Genomic DNA, 18,610 nt, shown 5'->3' with positions numbered 1-18,610 from the left:
TCCTTCCTTCCTTCCTTCCTTCCTTCCTTCCTTCCTTCCTTCCTTCCTTCCTTCCTTCCCCAGCCCTAATCCGGAAAGTGGAAGGAAAGAAGAGTAAAGGCTGGGCGGAGGAGGAGGGGAAGTTTAAAAAGGGGGCGGCGTTCCCTTTAAAAAGCCGCCCGCCACGCCGCGCTCCCTCGCAGCACTCGCGGCGGCTGGCTTCTTGGCTCCCGGTCTCCCCCAGGCTTCCCGGCTGTGATTGGCGAGCGAGCCTCCCGAGCTCCGGCGGCCGTGACATCAGCAGAAGCGGAGCAAGCAAAAGCGAAGGGGGAAGTCTCCCCTCGTCCCGGGAGACTCTCGCTTCCCCCCACCCCCCACCCCCCACCCTCCCTACATCCCGAGCCTTCCAGATCTTCGCCTGCCTACTCGCGAGCAGGCATGTTTTCCAGCCAATCCAGGCCTGGGAGCAGGGCGCCGGCGGCACGTCCACTTTCCCCGCACTCTCCGTTCAGACGGCGCCCTTTGAGCCTGGAGTGATGCGGACGTCGGAAAAGGGCGCCGGGCGAAAGCAGCGAAGCGGGATCGCCGCGTGCCCCCCACTCCTCCTCCTCCTCCTCCTCTTCTTCTTCTTCCTCCTCCTGGTCGGCTTGACACCCCCATTTCGGCTGCTTCGCAAACTGCTTCCTCCACCCCACCCCACCCCACCTCACCCCTCCCCGCAAAAGATGCCGGGGTCGACAGCGTTTTTTCTACCCGGAACAAGCAAACACGCAGGCAACCCTGCACTATTCAGCTCAGTGAAGTCACGCTTGAAACGGCTTGAAACGCCCGATCAGCTGATTTTCAGGGCGGAAAGCGTGCGGTGTTGTTGTGTTTTTTTTCCTCCCCCCGAAAGTGAACGGCAGCTTTCCGTACTAGTGTATTGGCATGTCAAGACACCAGCACAAAGACCAAGGTACAAGGAGCCCTCCTTCAGTCATTATTGAAACATTTGATCAGCCCAACTTCTTCTTCTTCTTATTATTATTATTAAATCTGTTTTTTAACCAAGCGTGACTTCACTGAGCTGAATAGATGCCGGGGTCGACAGCGTTTTTTCTACCCGGAACAAGCAAACACGCAGGCAACCCTGCACTATTCAGCTCAGTGAAGTCACGCTTGAAACGGCTTGAAACGCCCGATCAGCTGATTTTCGGGGCGGAAAGCGTGCGGTGTTGTTGTGTTTTTTTTCCTCCCCCCGAAAGTGAACGGCAGCTTTCCGTACTAGTGTATTGGCATGTCAAGACACCAGCACAAAGACCAAGGTACAAGGAGCCCTCCTTCAGTCATTATTGAAACATTTGATCAGCCCAACTTCTTCTTCTTCTTCTTCTTCTTATTATTATTATTAAATCTGTTTTTTAACCAAGCGTGACTTCACTGAGCTGAATAGTGCAGGGTTGCCTGCGTGTTTGCTTGTTCCGGGTAGAAAAAACGCTGTCGACCCCGGCATCTATTCAGCTCAGTGAAGTCACGCTTGGTTAAAAAACAGATTTAATAATAATAATAAGAAGAAGAAGAAGTTGGGCTGATCAAATGTTTCAATAATGACTGAAGGAGGGCTCCTTGTACCTTGGTCTTTGTGCTGGTGTCTTGACATGCCAATACACTAGTACGGAAAGCTGCCGTTCACTTTCGGGGGGAGGAAAAAAAACACAACAACACCGCACGCTTTCCGCCCCGAAAATCAGCTGATCGGGCGTTTCAAGCCGTTTCAAGCGTGACTTCACTGAGCTGAATAGTGCAGGGTTGCCTGCGTGTTTGCTTGTTCCGGGTAGAAAAAACGCTGTCGACCCCGGCATCTTTTGCGGGGAGGGGTGAGGTGGGGTGGGGTGGGGTGGAGGAAGCAGTTTGCGAAGCAGCCGAAATGGGGGTGTCAAGCCGACCAGGAGGAGGAAGAAGAAGAAGAGGAGGAGGAGGAGGAGGAGTGGGGGGCACGCGGCGATCCCGCTTCGCTGCTTTCGCCCGGCGCCCTTTTCCGACGTCCGCATCACTCCAGGCTCAAAGGGCGCCGTCTGAACGGAGAGTGCGGGGAAAGTGGACGTGCCGCCGGCGCCCTGCTCCCAGGCCCGGATTGGCTGGAAAACATGCCTGCTCGCGAGTAGGCAGGCGAAGATCTGGAAGGCTCGGGATGTAGGGAGGGTGGGGGGTGGGGGGTGGGGGGAAGCGAGAGTCTCCCGGGACGAGGGGAGACTTCCCCCTTCGCTTTTGCTTGCTCCGCTTCTGCTGATGTCACGGCCGCCGGAGCTCGGGAGGCTCGCTCGCCAATCACAGCCGGGAAGCCTGGGGGAGACCGGGAGCCAAGAAGCCAGCCGCCGCGAGTGCTGCGAGGGAGCGCGGCGTGGCGGGCGGCTTTTTAAAGGGAACGCCGCCCCCTTTTTAAACTTCCCCTCCTCCTCCGCCCAGCCTTTACTCTTCTTTCCTTCCACTTTCCGGATTAGGGCTGGGGAAGGAAGGAAGGAAGGAAGGAAGGAAGGAAGGAAGGAAGGAAGGAAGGAAGGAAGGAAGGAAGGAAGGAAGGAAGGATTTAGAGAGGAGGGAAAGGGGAGGGAGGAAGGAAGGAAGGAAGGAAGGAAGGAAGGAAGGAAGGAAGGAAGGATTTAGAGGGGAGGGAGGGAGGGAGGGAGGGAGGGAACAAGCAAACGCTGCCCCAAAACTGGGGCGTTTCAAGCCATGGCTCCTCCGGCAACAGTCGCTTAAGCTGCAGTTCATCCGGTTCCCCCAGCCTTTCCAAATATTCCAGGCTGGAGCATTCACTCCCTCCGCAGTTCCTCCAGCCATTACGAGCCGTTTCTGGTTAAGTTCAAACAAATACAAGCAGATTCAAGCAGTGGCTCTTTCCGCCCCGAAAATCAGCTGATCGGGCGTTTCAAGCCGCGGCGTTTCAAAACGGCCACAATCTCCCGGCAAGACCTCCTCTGCAGTTCCTCCAGCCATTACAAAGCAACTCTGGTCAAATTCAGGCCGTTTCGGTCTAATTCAGGCAGATGCAAACAGATTCAAGCCGCGGCTCTTCCACCCGAAAATCAGCTGATCGGGCGTTTCAAGACGCGGCGTTTCAAAACGGCTACAATCTCCCGGCCAGACCTCCAGCTGCCTCACCTGACAATCGGGGAGGGGAGGGGAGGGGGGGAGGAAGGAGGAAGAAACCAGCGCACCCTTCGCCCTTTTATTGTCGCAATCGAAGAGGCAGGAGAATGCGGGGTGGGGAGGGGAGAGAGAGAGAGAGAGAGAGAGTAGAAATCCCTATTTTCGGAGCCGAGAAGAGAAGCGCGGCTACAGCAGTCGCTAGAGTTCCCCCCAAGGGGGCGGAGAAAGAAGAACTCTCGGAGCGTTTCTTTCGTAAATACGCGCGCAGGCACACACTCGCCCAGCCGCGCGCTTCGCCCAGCTTCTCGCGGGGAGTTTGCAAGCCCTTCGTTTCTCTTCAGGGCCGTCAGAAGGGCGAGCAAGTCTCTGCTCTGCCCTGCCCTGCCCTGCCGTGGGGGTGGGGAGCCAAGCGCGCTTGACGTTCCTGGAAACGAGAAGGGCCTGCGGAGACTGACACCAACCCGAGTGCCCAAGCGGGTCTTCTCAGCGTCAGGCAAAGTAGCTCACATGCAAAACAAGCCCGGCAGAGGAGCCGGAGCAGCTCCGCTGCTGGGGGCGTGTCTCGGCCGGGCCTTGCAGGATCTGGGCCGGGCGCCTCTGCTCGCCGCTCCGGCTCCTCTGCCGGGCTTGTTTCGCGTGTGAGCTACTTTGCCGGCCGCTGCTGAGGGAAGATCTCTGGAGAGGAGCATAAGGTGAGCTGCTGCATTTCCCAGCCTCGGCTTATACTCGAGTCACCAACTTTTCCCACTTTTGGGGGGTAAAATTAGGGGTCTCGGCTTATATTCGAGTCGGCTTATACTCAAGTATATACGGTATGTTAACAGCTATTTATGGATTTAAGTAACGTCAGCTATGGAGTAAATGCAACAAAAATTCCCTGAGGCTATGCACCTGCTTTTAGTTTTTAATGAACTGCATTTCATGATCTTAAATGTAGAATGAATGAACATAACATTACAAAGCATGGAGAACACTGAGGATTAGGAGCAGTTTATGACTTTTTGATAAACCATCTGCTAGGTTAACAGACATTGATTATTCACTGTTAACAGTAGAGTTCAACTCAATACACACACACAAACATACACTGTAAATATTAGTTATAACAGTAAAGTCTAATACAAATTAAATTTAAAGAAAGAAAATACAGAATAAAAAATACAAAGAAAAAGAATAGAACAAGGAATACAACGAAGAAAAAATAAATTTTCATCACTAGTATAAACAAATAGAGTAATTCTTCACTCTCCCTAAAGTTACAAACATTTATCAATTCACCTGATACTCCACCTTTTATCTATAAAAAAAATATCCATGAAACATAATCCTGGTTTCAGCAAAGGTCCATAAAGGGCCTGGAGTAACAATGTATTTTGTTTTAATCATGATCAAATAAACCAACTTTATATTTTTTTCCCTTTTACTTCTAGCAGTCTTTAGTTCATTAAAATATTGTAGGATTTAATTTCTCTTCATTTCTTCTTAATCCCATCACACAGAATTTGTCAAGGCTTTAACAAACTTCTTTTGTAAATCCAAGAGGAAAAATTATCTAGGTCACTGTGTTGTTTATAATTCACTTTTAAATTCTAAAACTTCAGCCAGTTTAGATTCAATGAAACATCCTTTTCTAAATTATTCTCTTGGCCTGTCAGTTGTAAAGCCATTTTTGATATTTTCTCTATCTTGTCTAATAAAATTTGTTTTATAACTCACATTTTTTTCAATAGCACCCTTTGGACATAATTACAGGTAGTCTTCAATTACAAATGGAATGGGACTTCGGGACTTGCTCATAAACACGAGGGGGCGCTTATAGCGTAACTTTGAACATTCACTAAAGGAACAATAGTAACTCAGGGATTATCTATATGTCCAAAAGATGCTACTGAGAGGACATTATTACTGATATTATTGATATTGTGGTCACTATTACCTGATTATTTATTTAAAAGTATAATTCAGTATTTTTATCATCATAACATTTTGCATCATATTACAGGCCTGCATATCCTTTTACCTAAAATCTTTAGTCCTCTCTAGAGTCGTTTTTAAAATCACGAAATTGCTTATCTATATTATGCCTTGTAAAAATGAAAACAAGATATATTTCTCATGAAAAACAGTGTGTACATTATAATCAATTCCAAATCTTATTCTAAAAGTTTCAATGCTTAATTTTACCTGGATTTTCTAAGATCAAAATCTTTCTAAGATCAAAATCTTATTTAGCTTTTTATTTCAGATTCTTTAAATTCTTAAGCTTATGATTAAAATGTTCTTTTGTTCAGGATTGAGGGAAAATTCACTAGTGTTTTCAAATTTGTCATTAGGAAGGTGTCTGTAGTTAACGAGCAATTTCTGAAAGTGGTTAGAAAGTGAGATTTATGAACTTAGTGTTCTTTAAAAGTCTCTGTCATGGTTGCAAGCAAGTTGGCTAAAATATTTTAATATTGGACTTACTGAAGAATTGTGAATAATGGACTCGGAAGTTAATTTCAAGAATGGCTGCCATTATAGATAGACTGTCTATCTTCTGAAATGAACCTGGCTGAAGCCATCTTTGTCGTTCTGAGTTGCCACACAGGTTGGGGGGGGAAGGAAAGCAAAAGTATTGCTAGACTAAACACAGAGCGGTCCTGTGGGAACCAAGGTCATTTCCAAAGGTGCTGAAAGTGGGAGGGAAGGAGTGTCACGGAGCCCGCCAATTGCCCTCATTGGTAGCGTGATCAATGGCATAGTAGGGAGGTGGGAAGTGTTACATTTAGTTATATTGAATCCGTGTGGGAATTTTACAGTTGGTTTCACTTTTAATCATGCTGATATTATATATCCAAAAAAGATGTTCTTTGAGAAAGTTTCAAACCTCGGAATTCTGATTTGTTTGGATTTATTAGTCGGAACCATGACATAGACTGTATATAAGTGATGTTATGGAAGAGGAACAAGTTCTCTCATAAAGGACTGAAACTGATTAGAATGTGGATTCTAAAATGATATTACAAGAATGCTATGGAAAAAGAAAATATACTGGAAATACCAATGAAATCAGCTGATGATTTAATAATTAAAAGAGATAACAAATAACAAACTGAAGAGTGACTTGCATAACTTTCCTATTTACAAAAGAGACGTTAAAGTTTTGAAGGATTCTGTGAGAAATGATAAAGAAAGGGGTAAAAGAAATCAAGTTCTTGGACATTATTTGAAGACATTAAAGGCCAAGATCATTAAAAATAAAGAGAAGGAATATAAAGTTGGTTTAAATATCAAAATACATATGTTGCTATCTCTGGTAACCCTTTTTGGGGTTTTGCTGATCTAGGAGTGAATAATGCAGCTTAAAAGTTTTATTTATAGTTAAGGGAAGAAGAAATAATTTGTTGTGTTAAGAGAAAATGATAAGTTACTAAAATTGTTTATATTTGTTCTAATGCAGGGGGAAATCATTTTTTTAATGTTTCCTTTCTTTTTATTATATTCTTATTTTTTCTTTCTTTTCTATTTTTCTTTTTTTCTTTTTTATTTTCTGCACTTTCTATTTTTCTTTGTTTTTTAATTTTTTATTAGCTTTTATCTTTTTAAATGCAACATTTAATAACATTATTATATATATGAAAAGTGAAGCTTAACTCCTAAAGACTACAAGTCCACGCACTTTTCCTGGCAGCCATGCAGAAGCTGTTTGCAATTAATGTCTTTCAGACAAGAATATAAAAATTAGTGAGAAGAAGTTAAAAGGACAGACTGAAACCATCAGCCTTCCATCCTTCCGAGGTAGGTAAAATGAGGACCCAGATTGTTGGGGGCAATTAAGCTGACTTTGTAATAATGCCGCTTGGGGTGTGTGTGAAAGCCCTAATAAGCAGGCATATACATAGAATGAAGGCTACTGCTAAGCTTGTAAGCCGCCCTGAGTCTTCGGAGAAGGGCGGGATATAAATGGAATTAAAATAAAATAAATAAAATAAAATGCTTATTATTCCTTATTCAAAATACTATGGAATGTAATTGTACATAAACACATCTGAATGTAAGTTAACTGTTTTTAAATTTAAATTCTATATCGTCAATTTTCATATTTAATATATTATAACCATATAGGTGTTCTGGAGAAATTGTTCAATTATTTGAGTAATATTTTGGGGTTATTTGCTTTTTAATAAAATCTGCTGCTCCTTATTTTGATGTTTAATATAATTTTATTGCTTCAAGTTATGGCAGCTACCCTGGATACTTTATGAAAAATGAACTATGTTTTTCGATAACTTAATCTAAACATTTTACTGTGAAAAATGATGGATTTATGGTTTGTATTGTTAGTTGGGGAACTTACTCAAAAACCTTTTAGTTTAACAATTGTCCTGGAGGGGAAGACACCACACACATGTGCCTCAAATAAAAAACAAACGAACAAACACCCCATGCCAACCTATTTAAACTTTATTTTTATTGCATATGCTGAAAGAGAGTTAAATACAATGGGAATGCACTAGACAAAAAAGTACATGAACCATGGAAGTCCACATTAAATCTACTAAAATCTCTCTTGGCATAGAGTTGCCTACCATGGGGCCAGACCAAATAGGAGTAAGGCAGTTAGGTCCAGCTGTACACAGGGTAGCAGGGCTTCATTCTGTGGTGGCTGACTGCAATGTGGGACCTGAGGCAGCACTCTGCAGCAGCAGCACTGGGGTTGAAGTACTGGCTGAGGGGCAATGGTGGCCAAAAGAGACTGCTGAAGACCCTGGACTTCTACTTCAGCCCCAGTTCCGCTGCTGAGGAGCCAAAAGGGCAGGGATGGAGGGAAATGGATGAGGGGGAGTTGAAGCACCCTGAGGTCAATAGTGTGGGGAGGCTGCCAAGTATCCAAATCATGCAACACCACGAGGGCGTTGCAACAGCCATAACTTCAGGGAACAGGCATAAACACTGCCACAACTTCAAACAGTTGCTGAACATGTGGTCATAATTCAAGGATTACTCAAAAATTCTTTGAGAAATGATTAATTTCCCAGCAGTTGAATTATTTAAATAAATATTGTATAAAAGATAGCTAAATATCACATATAAAAAGGTAAAGGTTCCCCCGCACATGCGTGCTAGTCGTTTCCGACTCTAGGGGCCGGTGCTCATCTCCGTTTCAAAGCTGAAGAGCCAGCGCTTGTCCGAGGACGTCTCCGTGGTCATGTGGCCAGCATGACTAGACGCCAGAGGCGCATGGAACGCTGTTACCTTCCCACCGTAGTGTAGAGAATCAATAATATTGTACAGAAATTATTAGAAAATATTGAATTCACACATATTTTTTTATCTAAATTTTTTTGGGGGTTAGGGAAGGGGGAGGGAATTTCTTTTGGTCGTTTGGACATGGGGGGCAGTCCAACAACCGCTGTTCAGGCCAGGTCCGGGATTGATCACGGGGGGGAGGAGCAGGGGGCGGTTGCCTCCGGGGCTCCAGGGCAGGTCGTGGGACTACCCATTCCCACGACGTTAGGGAATGGCAGCAGGTGTAGGAACAGAGGGCCGTATTGATCTCAGGGAAGGCCTCTCCGCTATCTACAAGCGGTGAGGCGCTCCGACCCTCTGTCTCTTCCCCGAGGTCCCGGGAGCGAGGATGTGCAGCCTCCTGAGCTCCGGCTGGTGTACTTGAACGCCACGTCTGTTGCTAATAAAGCTCCTCTTGTCCGGGATCTGGTCGAGGGTGAGCAGGCGGACCTGGCTTGCATCACGGAGACTTGGTTGGGCCCAGAGGGCGGTATTCCTCTGGTTGATCTTTGCCCACCAGGTTTCCGAGTGCTACACCGGCCTCGGGCTCAGGGTAGGGGTGGGGGAGTGGAGGTTGTTATGAGGGAGACCTTGTGTCCGCGGGAGGCCACCGTTCCCCAGATAGCCGGGTGTGAGTCTCTCTTCCTGAGATGCGGCCCTGGTGCGCAGTTGGGCTTGCTGCTGGTGTACCTTTCGCCTAGTCACGCAGCAGCAGCCCTGCCTGAGCTTCTCGATATCCTCTCTGGGTTGGTGATTGAGTTCCCGAAACTTATAGTTTTGGGGGACTTTAATCTACCATCCCTGGGAGGATCATCTGAGTTAGCTCGGGAGTTCATGGCTTCCATGACGGCCATGGACCTGACGCAAGTAATTTCGGGACCGACTCATGTGGGAGGCCACACCCTTGACCTGACTTTCTTATCTGGACGGTGGTTAGATGATCTTGGTGGGGGCTCCCCAATTGTTACGCCCCTGTCATGGACCGATCATCATCTCCTGCGGCTGGTCTTCCATTTTGCCACTCCCCACTGTGGGCATTTGGAACCAACTAGATGGTACCGCCCCAGACGCTTAATGGACCCTGAGAGGTTCCAGGCAGCGCTGGGGTCCCCACCTGCCTCCTTCGCTTACAACTCGGCGGATGCCTTAGTGGAAGCCTGGGAAAGGGCAGCCACGGAGGCTCTTGACCGAGTTGTACCCTTGCGGCCCCTGACCCGATGCAGATCCTGTCGAGCTCCATGGTTTTCCGCGGAGCTCCGGGAGATGAAGCGTCGGAGACGGGGCCTAGAGAGCGGTTGGAGATCCAGCCGATCCGAATCCGACCGATTGCGACTAAGAACCTATATTAGGTCTTATCTCGCTGCGATAAGGGTGGCGAGGTCTAATCACTTTGCTACCCTTATCACGTCCGCAGATAATCGCCCGGCCGCCCTGTTTAGGGTGACTCGCTCCCTCCTTAATCAAGAGGTGAGGGAGGAACCCTTGCAGGGTCGTGCCGAGGAGTTTAACCAACATCTGTCGGACAAAATCGCTCGGATTCGAACCGGTCTGGACTCCGACTGGGCAGAGTCTGAAGATCAGGACACGGGTGGTCTTGTCGATATTACCTGGGAGGAGTTTGATTCTGTGACTCCGGAGGAAGTGGACAGGATTATGGGGAGGCTGAGCTCCACCACATGTTTATTGGACCCGTGCCCTTCCTGGCTGGTTTATGCAGCCCGGGAGAGGACACGAAGCTGGTTCCACGCAGTTATATCGGCTTCTTTGAGTGAGGGTAGTTTCCCCGCCGTCTTAAAAGAGGCGGTGGTGAGGCCTCTCCTCAAGAAGCCTGCCTTGGACCCAGCTGTGTTGAACAACTTTCGTCCGGTCTCCAACCTTCGCTTTCTTGCGAAGGTTGTTGAGAGTGTGGTGGTGCATCAGCTCCCTCTGGTCCTGGATGAAGCGGATTATCTAGATCCGTACCAATCAGGTTTCAGGCCCGGGTACAGCACGGAGACGGCATTGGTCACTCTGGTGAATGATCTCTGGAGGGCTCGGGACAGGGGATATTCCTCTGTCCTAGTCCTATTAGACCTCTCAGCGGCTTTCGATACCATCGACCATGGTATCTTGCTGCGGCGTCTCAGGGGATTGGGAGTGGGAGGCACGGTTTTGCAGTGGTTCTCCTCCTATCTCCTGGGACGTTCGCAGTCGGTGTTGACAGGGGGGCAGAGGTCGACCTCGAGGTCTCTCGTTTGTGGAGTTCCTCAGGGGTCGGTCCTCTCGCCTCTCCTGTTTAACATCTATATGAAACCGCTGGGTGAGATCATTCGTGGCTTTGGAGTTGGGTATCATTAGTACGCTGATGATACCCAGCTTTTCATTTCGACCCCAAACCACCCCAGTGATGCCCTCGACGTGATGTCCCATTGCCTGGAGGCGGTTCGGGTCTGGATGGGGAGGAACAGACTTCAACTCAACCCCGACAAGACTGAGTGGCTTTGCATACCTGCATCCCGGGTTATTCCGGATATTCCATCTCTCTCTATTGGGGGTGAACTATTACCCCCCGTAGATAGGGCTCGCAACTTGGGAATCCTCCTAGATTCACGGCTCACTCTGGAAGACCACATAGTGGCTGTGACTAGGGGGGCCTTCGCCCAGGTTCGCCTGGTACGCCAGTTGCGGCCCTATCTAGACCGGGATGACTTATGCACGGTCACTCACGCGCTCGTGACCTCTCGTCTAGACTACTGCAACGCTCTCTACATGGGGCTGCCCTTGAGGACCACCCGGAGGCTCCAACTGGTACAGAATGCAGCCGCGAGAGTTGTGTTGGGAGTCTCCCGGTACTCCTATGTCACACCTCTGCTCCGCGAGCTGCATTGGTTGCCAGTTGTCTTCCGGGTGAGATTCAAGGTACTAGTAATGGTGTTTAAGGCCCTACATGGCATGGGTCCGGAGTACCTTAGGGAACACCTGCTGCCGGCATCAACTTCCCTTCGCCCTGTGTGTTCCCACAGAGAGGGCCTCCTCAGGGTGCCACCAATCAGAGAATGTCGATTGGTGGCCCCCAGGGGGAGATCCTTCTCTGTGGGCGCCCCGGAGCTATGGAATCAGTTACCAGTTGAGCTCCAGATGGTGCCCGATCTTCGCTCCTTCCGTCGCGATCTAAAGACATTCTTATTTGAACAAGCCGGCCTGGCCTGATGGGGGATGGGTGGGGTTTTTATTGTTATTTTAATATTTGTATTTACTGTTTTTAATGGGCATATATTTAATCCTTTTTTAACTTTTGTAACTCTGTATTTTTTATGCTTGCCCTGTTCACCACCCTGAGTCCTTCGGGAGAAGGGCGGTATATAAATAAAATAATAATAATAATAATAATAATAATAATAATAATAATAATAATAATAATAATAATAATAATTATTATTATTATTATTATTATTATTATTATTATTATTATTATTATTATTATTATTGTGCCTTGTTTCTGGAAGTGATGAAAAGATTTAAAGATATCACTTAGACAAATTCCTTTTACAACAACCAACATCAAAAGTAGTACAAGGCTTAAATAGAAGAAAACTTTTGATTAGGAAATGAATAGGTTGATTTACCCTCTTGTTTAGAACCTTTAACATCCACAGAACTTCATGTTAAAGTTCCAGTTGTACGCTTTAGGCATTTCTAAGTCACATCACATTTCTTTACCATTTGTGGGGAGACGTAACACTAACCAACCAGTTGAGAAGAATCTAGCTACCTCTCCTTTAAATAATTATAGTACCTACAAATTAGAGAAAAATCATTGGCGTATCCCAACAATAGAAATATCAAATCTGGTTTTGTTGCTTTTGTAATAACATGATGCAAGATACAAACAAAAACTAGTTTCTTAGTAATCAGGGAAAAACCTGACACACCTCCTAATTGTCTGCATAACCCACATAGATGTAAGAATCAGCATTACCTCTGGGACATCTTCCCCAAGCTATACAAATCATCACTATTAAAAATGGCATGATTACTTGGCAGTAGGCACATCTTACTGCCACAGAGATGAGAATCTGTAGTTACCCTTTGGCTCCAATAAACTATGAGCAATAGATATGCCCAACCTTAAGGGAGGATTGAAAATGCTGTAGATAATTACTCTTCAGCACCTCTAAGAGGTCAAGCAGACAAGTCTTTGCACCTAGGATTATTTGTTCACCTTACTTTAATTTAACAGAAAGAAGCACAGCTAAACAACAAGAAAGTATCGAGTGGTAAACTACTATGAAAGTCCTCTGTCTCAGAAATTAAATCCATACTGTTTCGGATGCTTCATTTAATCTGTTAACATCAGTGTTCTGAGGATTTCACTGTCAACAAAATATTTCCTATTCTCACATAATCTGGAAACTCTGGTTGAGATACAGAGTGTGTTAGGAAGATGAGAGGATAAAAATGTCAAAATTGAGAATGGAAGGAAACTCATACAAGGAATGATTACCCAAGAAAAATAGACAAAATACATGGCACAAGCTAGGAAAGGAGTTAGGTTAGGTTGACCAGAAGCAAACAAACAAAAATACTTCAAATAAGTAGGTCCTTTAACACAAGGGAACTTTTTTTCAGTTTAGATTTTTTTTCTTCTCTCTACTTCTTCCAAACTTCCACTACATTTGACTGAAGGAGTACTAACTTCATGGGAGCTAAAGGTGGCAAAAGGAATGGAAAGAATGAGAAAATTCCCTTCTAGTATCTTCCTTAAGCCCATAGCCTGCAAAAGCTAAATCACAATTCAAGTTGTTCACTAAACATATTTATGTATTGTAGTTGCATAATGTCTTTCTATCAGAAACTCAAAGCAGGCACTCAAGTTTCTTTGTTCTTTCTTCCAGCAAAATTTGTTAGAACTCTGTGACACAGGTTGGGCTGGGAATATATTCTTACAGATAAGACAACTGTTTAAACTATGTTTGTTGAACAAGCCATAACACCCTGGTCTATCAATAAAGCTAATCCAAAAGATAAACAAACCGCATTATAGTTCCATATTCTGGGTTAGTTGGCATTTGGTCCAAATTACGCACTGAGCTTCATGATTGAGTGGGAATGTTAAACAGTCTTCACTTCTAATCCAACCTTCCAACTGCTACATCATAATAGCTTTTCCAAATTAAATGCTATAAAAATTGAATATTACAAACATCTACTGAGCATTTCTTGGAACAAGTTGATACAATTTATAGGTAAAGATGAAAGTTCTCTATCAAATATTTGAGATATTGCTTTCAGTCAGAAGCTAATGGATCTGTTGTCTCAAAATAACACATTCCGATATTCCTATCTGAAATGAACATTGGCATCCAAAATTTATAAATTCACAGAGATGAATTTGAGTGAAAAAGATTTAATCCCATGTAAAAATCTTTAAACTGGATCACATCCAAACTGTGATTGTAGCTTGGAAATGCACTGCTAGTGAAAAGGGGAAAATGCATAGTGTTTGGGCTCCCATTTTAATAGCAAATTGAAAAGGTACAAGTGAGAAAGCATCTTAGAAACCTATTTTGCACTTTCCTAATTGACAGATATGTTCACTAATTTTAAGTAATTGAAGGCAACAAAATTTCAGCTCATTGCTTGAAATCAAGATACTTACAATGAGTTAAAAGCAAGCAAAGATTATGTTCAAAACTCAGAGCTACAGATCTGTTTTTGTGCCTCTAAGACTAAAAAACTGCATAGCAGAGCTATTTCTTACCTGAGGCATAATCTACAAGAGCACACAACTATTACCAAACAATGGTTAAAGCACAGAAAGCTTGCAGAGAAAATGCTTTTTCTTTGACACAAATAAAAATAGCTCTTAAGATATGCTGCTTTACTTACTTACTAGCAAGGGTGCATTATTTTAACCCTATTACTCATATTGTCTAGTGTATCTCTATTAAAATAAATTAACTATAACTTAAGTTTCTATGCCCCAGGCTACTCCAAGATGAAAACATCCCTATCATGCAAGCTAGAGTGCTACACCCTGCAGGGCTAGCAAAACATTTGTTAATACACGAGGCATGTTTAAAAGCAAGTCTATCAATCCAAAGACCTAAATCAGATGTTTCTTACAATTAGATAAATGGTAGGTTTGAAACCAATTCTATGCACATATAAACAAAGCATCTATATCAAAATCTCATGGCTAAACTACACAGAATACATAACAACATCCAAAGTCATCTTCTAACATTTTTACAGTGAACTTGCATATATAAAAGACTGGGAGCAATTAATCAATAGAATCTGAGCAGGTAATAAAGTAAGAATTTAACATTTCTCTCCCTTACTACAGTCTGGAGTTTAGTATGGGGTTTTTAAAATCTGTGTTATCATAAGCACCCACCCACCAGGCAGTTGTGAATCATTGATATAGTTACTGAAGGCAGGTATCACCAGTAAACATAGAGCGTACACTGCACAAGTAATGCTGCCTTTTAATTATAACACAGACATGACATATTTGAAACCTGTATTTGAAAGAGATAAAAGTTGTGCTACCTGTTAGTAATACGTTCTTTCACAACAGGTGTCCTATCAACAGGTGCAGAAGAACAAGCCCATAAGTGGAATCATGTTGTGAAACGCACAGTGCATGTTTCAACAAGAACTGTCAGTATTTAGCAGCATATGCCTTTAAAGACGAATTAAACAGTAAAATACAAACTTGCCACAATTAATTCAGGAAATAATATTTCTGAAGGGGTTCTGATATTTTATATACTCATATCTCTTGTCCTCACTAAGAAAATGGGATCCCTTGTATTCATTTAATGCATTGGTAAGTTTGATTCCATGAGGTAAGAGCCAGCATTACTGGTAGTTTCTGTAATAAACTATACTAATAAACATGGTTACTCAGTGAAATGATTTTGTTTTTAAAAATCAGGACTGGAAAGCAGAGACTTCCAATTTGTTGAATTTTCCTGGCTAGCCCAGCTGGAGCTGCTTTGAATTTCAGTTTAACATTTGGAAAGTCACAGATAGCTTAATCCCTGTTATACATCTTATAAGGTATTGAAGAAAACTCACATAAGCACAATGATGTCAAATTTGAAATATGCAGCTCCACTGCAGAAAGATATATAAATAGTCTCTAAGAGTTTATAAAGTTTAACGAAGGATGAATCACTTGGATATAAAAGTACTATCTAAACAGGTCAGCAAATTGATTTTCTGCAATTATATCATTATAATACATTTGACCGTTATATATTTTAATAAGATCAATGTCTTATATAATATCCAGGTCCATTTTAGTATACTATTTCACTGTCAATTTCATAATCACCTTTCATATGTTAAAACTATTTTTTACTTCAAACATCTAAGGATCAGCTAAATTCTGAAATGTGAAATTATTATGTGACATCTGGCCGAGGACAGTTATTATTCAAAACCTATTTGATGCAAATAATTATATATTTAATTCAGTACTGTCAAGCCATTATACATCTGGTAATCTACATTTTAAGATCTCAAATATTGTCTACCAACCTGATATCAAAAATACTACTAAACTTCGACTCACAGGATAATCTTAAACAAATTATTTTTGCTTCAGCTTCACTGTCACCTTTCTCTTATTCTCTAAAACCAATTGCCATTATTTCACAAATTTTCAACGGTACCGACAAAAAATACTTTGAGGGGGGGGGGAAATGAACATTTGAGAGAAGAGTATTTTTCCCAACTACTACTTACACTAAAATATCTATAATTTCATTGGCAGATGAAGACAATTGCTACCTTCTTTTTTTAAAAAAGATTTTTTTAAATATTTATTTTCACATTATTTTAATGCAAAGCAGTAATTTCTTTTTCCTTCTCAAATATGGCAAGGCTGGACTAAGGCTGGACTATCTTACAACTAAGGAAAAAGAAATACTGGAAAGTAGCCATTGGCTGCTATCTATACTTGTCCAAAGCATGTTGCGATCACAAACCATTTTTGTTGCAATTAAGAACAGACCATGAAAGATCAAAAGAGAATGGCCAAAACACCAAGCAAACCTGTTTCTATTACCGTTTAGCACTTTAAAGCCACAAAAACTGGGACAATCAAAAATGGAAGAGCCAGATTAATATCCTCTTTAAAACAATTTTGAATTTCATTCAAAATTAGCCTAATAAGCCAAATACTGTTATCTATGAAAGGATAACCAATATAAAATTATAGAAAGTGTACTTGAATATAGTAAGCAAAATTAATTTGATTTATATTTATAAATTGTTTATTTTTTCTCAAGTATTTCTCTAACAGTGAATGCAATACCAATTGCCTATTCCTTATAAAGTAATCTTTAATCATGAAAGGGAAAAAATATTGACCACCTTCAAAAGCCCTTCTTTTCAAAGGAAGAATTAGTTAAATGGCTACCAAATCAATAAAATTGCTTAATACTTGAGCCATTCCTGTAAAGAAAGGAAAATATCTTTATGAGCAAGTCTCTAGTTTCAAGAAAATTACATCTCGTTCAAGTTTCGATTCAACATGTTCAGTTTTCACCTGTTTCACTTAACCCACTCTAATAACAGGTGGAATAAAACCACATAGAACAAAGAACATATGACTAATATTAAGGTAATATGCATCCTACAAGTTTCATCAAGCAGCAGCAGCAGCAGCAGGCTTTGTTAAGTAGATGAGGAAAACTTTTAACTCTTAAACTTTGCCAATACAAAATGTAACATGTTTCTTTTTCCTCTTCTTTTAAAGAACAAAGAAAAGCACCTGAATTTTTCCCCCTACTAATAGGAAAATTAGTTTCACTAGTACTACAATTTCACATAATCACAGAAGGTTTCTAGAGTTGAAGGATGGAGCAAGTAAGGCTTTGTTCTTACTTTCTACTCTTGAGATACTGGCACATCCGAAGCAGACAAAGCCCTCTATTCTAATACCTCTTTCTCTAGCTACTAAATGGATGTAATTTGTTCCTATCTGTAAAAGAACTCAATAGGTCAACGGTTTGAATAATGAACGAAGCAGAGGATGAATAGAAGAATGTTGTTTTTTAACCATCTTCTTCAACACTGAATCCACAGTAATACCTACAAACTGGATGTGGTCAATACACATATGAAGCAGCAGGACATAAAAAGTTCATGTTTATGCCAATATATAAAAAGATATTAATAAACCAAGATTTCCTTAAAGTTAATAAGCACATAAACTAGTTTCTCAGTTCAGTTGTCCTAGATTAGTAGTTGAATAAGCCAAATTAGAAGTGTGAAAGCTACATACTGCAGGAAGGAGGGAGCATATAGGAATACATCTCATTCTCAGACTAGTGATCAATTGAGATGCCTAACAATTTATCTTAGCTGGTTTGTAAATAGTGTTACATTCAAAACTAAATAAGTGATTAATAATGTCCATGAATGATTATCATTATCTAAACCTTTTTGTCAGTTGATATGTGCAATCCATTGTTTTATCTTACTTTTGCAATAAAAGTAAATATTCTTTAGGGATGTATAAATATTTTTTATACTGCTAGAGAGAGACTGGTTGAGCTAAGGGGAGGAGTCAAATGAGGACTTAGTCTGGAATCCCTACGTAAGCATAAGAGGATGAAGTCTGACTGTCTTAGAAGGCTATTGAGCCTTAGCTAGTCTGATTCAGGTGCAAATCGCCAGTCTAAGAAGATTCCTGTATTATAGGCTTGCACATATTATAAATAGTTAATTGAACTCTTTGAGCGTGGATTTGATAGTTTGTGCTTGACAAGAGCTCTAATAGTTTTCTTCATTATACAAGGGAGAAAACTTGCAGATTTCTCTTGCCACATATGCAAGAGTAGCAGAGAAATTTTGTTCCATGTTCTGGCAACCACATATAATTTAGAAACTTATATTTGGAAATACTTCCAATGATGAAGGGAGTTGACAGTTAAAAATAGCATTTAGAAAAGAAAAATGGGATTATCTTTGAAAACAACTGTTTACCAGGGATTGAAGCATGCCATCCATTACAATAGTCCCCTCAATAGTCTGAAAAGAGGATTTAGATAATGTTGAAAGGGTCCAATCCAGGAAGTCTGCCATTCTTTTTTGTCTGACATCAAGACGGGTAATAAACCTACATACAAAGAAAAAACACATGTTGTGCAAGTTACCTATTCAGAGTAATTCAACTGGTAACACATTTTTCTTGTTAGGCAAACTGGTTTTTTTTTCCTAAAGGCAATTGTCCAAT

General features: G+C 42.4%; 1 protein-coding gene across 2 annotated transcripts in view; it reads right to left on the bottom strand.

Annotated features, from left to right (window-relative positions):
* Positions 1–18,610, bottom strand: part of TBCD (tubulin folding cofactor D) — a 176,856-nt gene that overhangs the window by 135,402 nt on the left and 22,844 nt on the right. For both annotated transcript variants that reach the window (XM_081320970.1, XM_081320971.1), the window contains exon 8: positions 18,361–18,493. In XM_081320970.1, the coding sequence (XP_081177096.1) occupies positions 18,361–18,493 (133 nt within the window). The remainder of the gene's footprint in view (positions 1–18,360; positions 18,494–18,610) is intronic.

Source organism: Vipera berus, assembly GCF_964194415.1.
Source record: "Vipera berus genome assembly, chromosome: 2".
NCBI classification, from domain to species: Eukaryota; Metazoa; Chordata; class Lepidosauria; order Squamata; family Viperidae; genus Vipera; species Vipera berus.
Note: the sequence above shows the minus strand (reverse complement) of the source record. Positions and strands in the feature narration are given on the sequence as shown.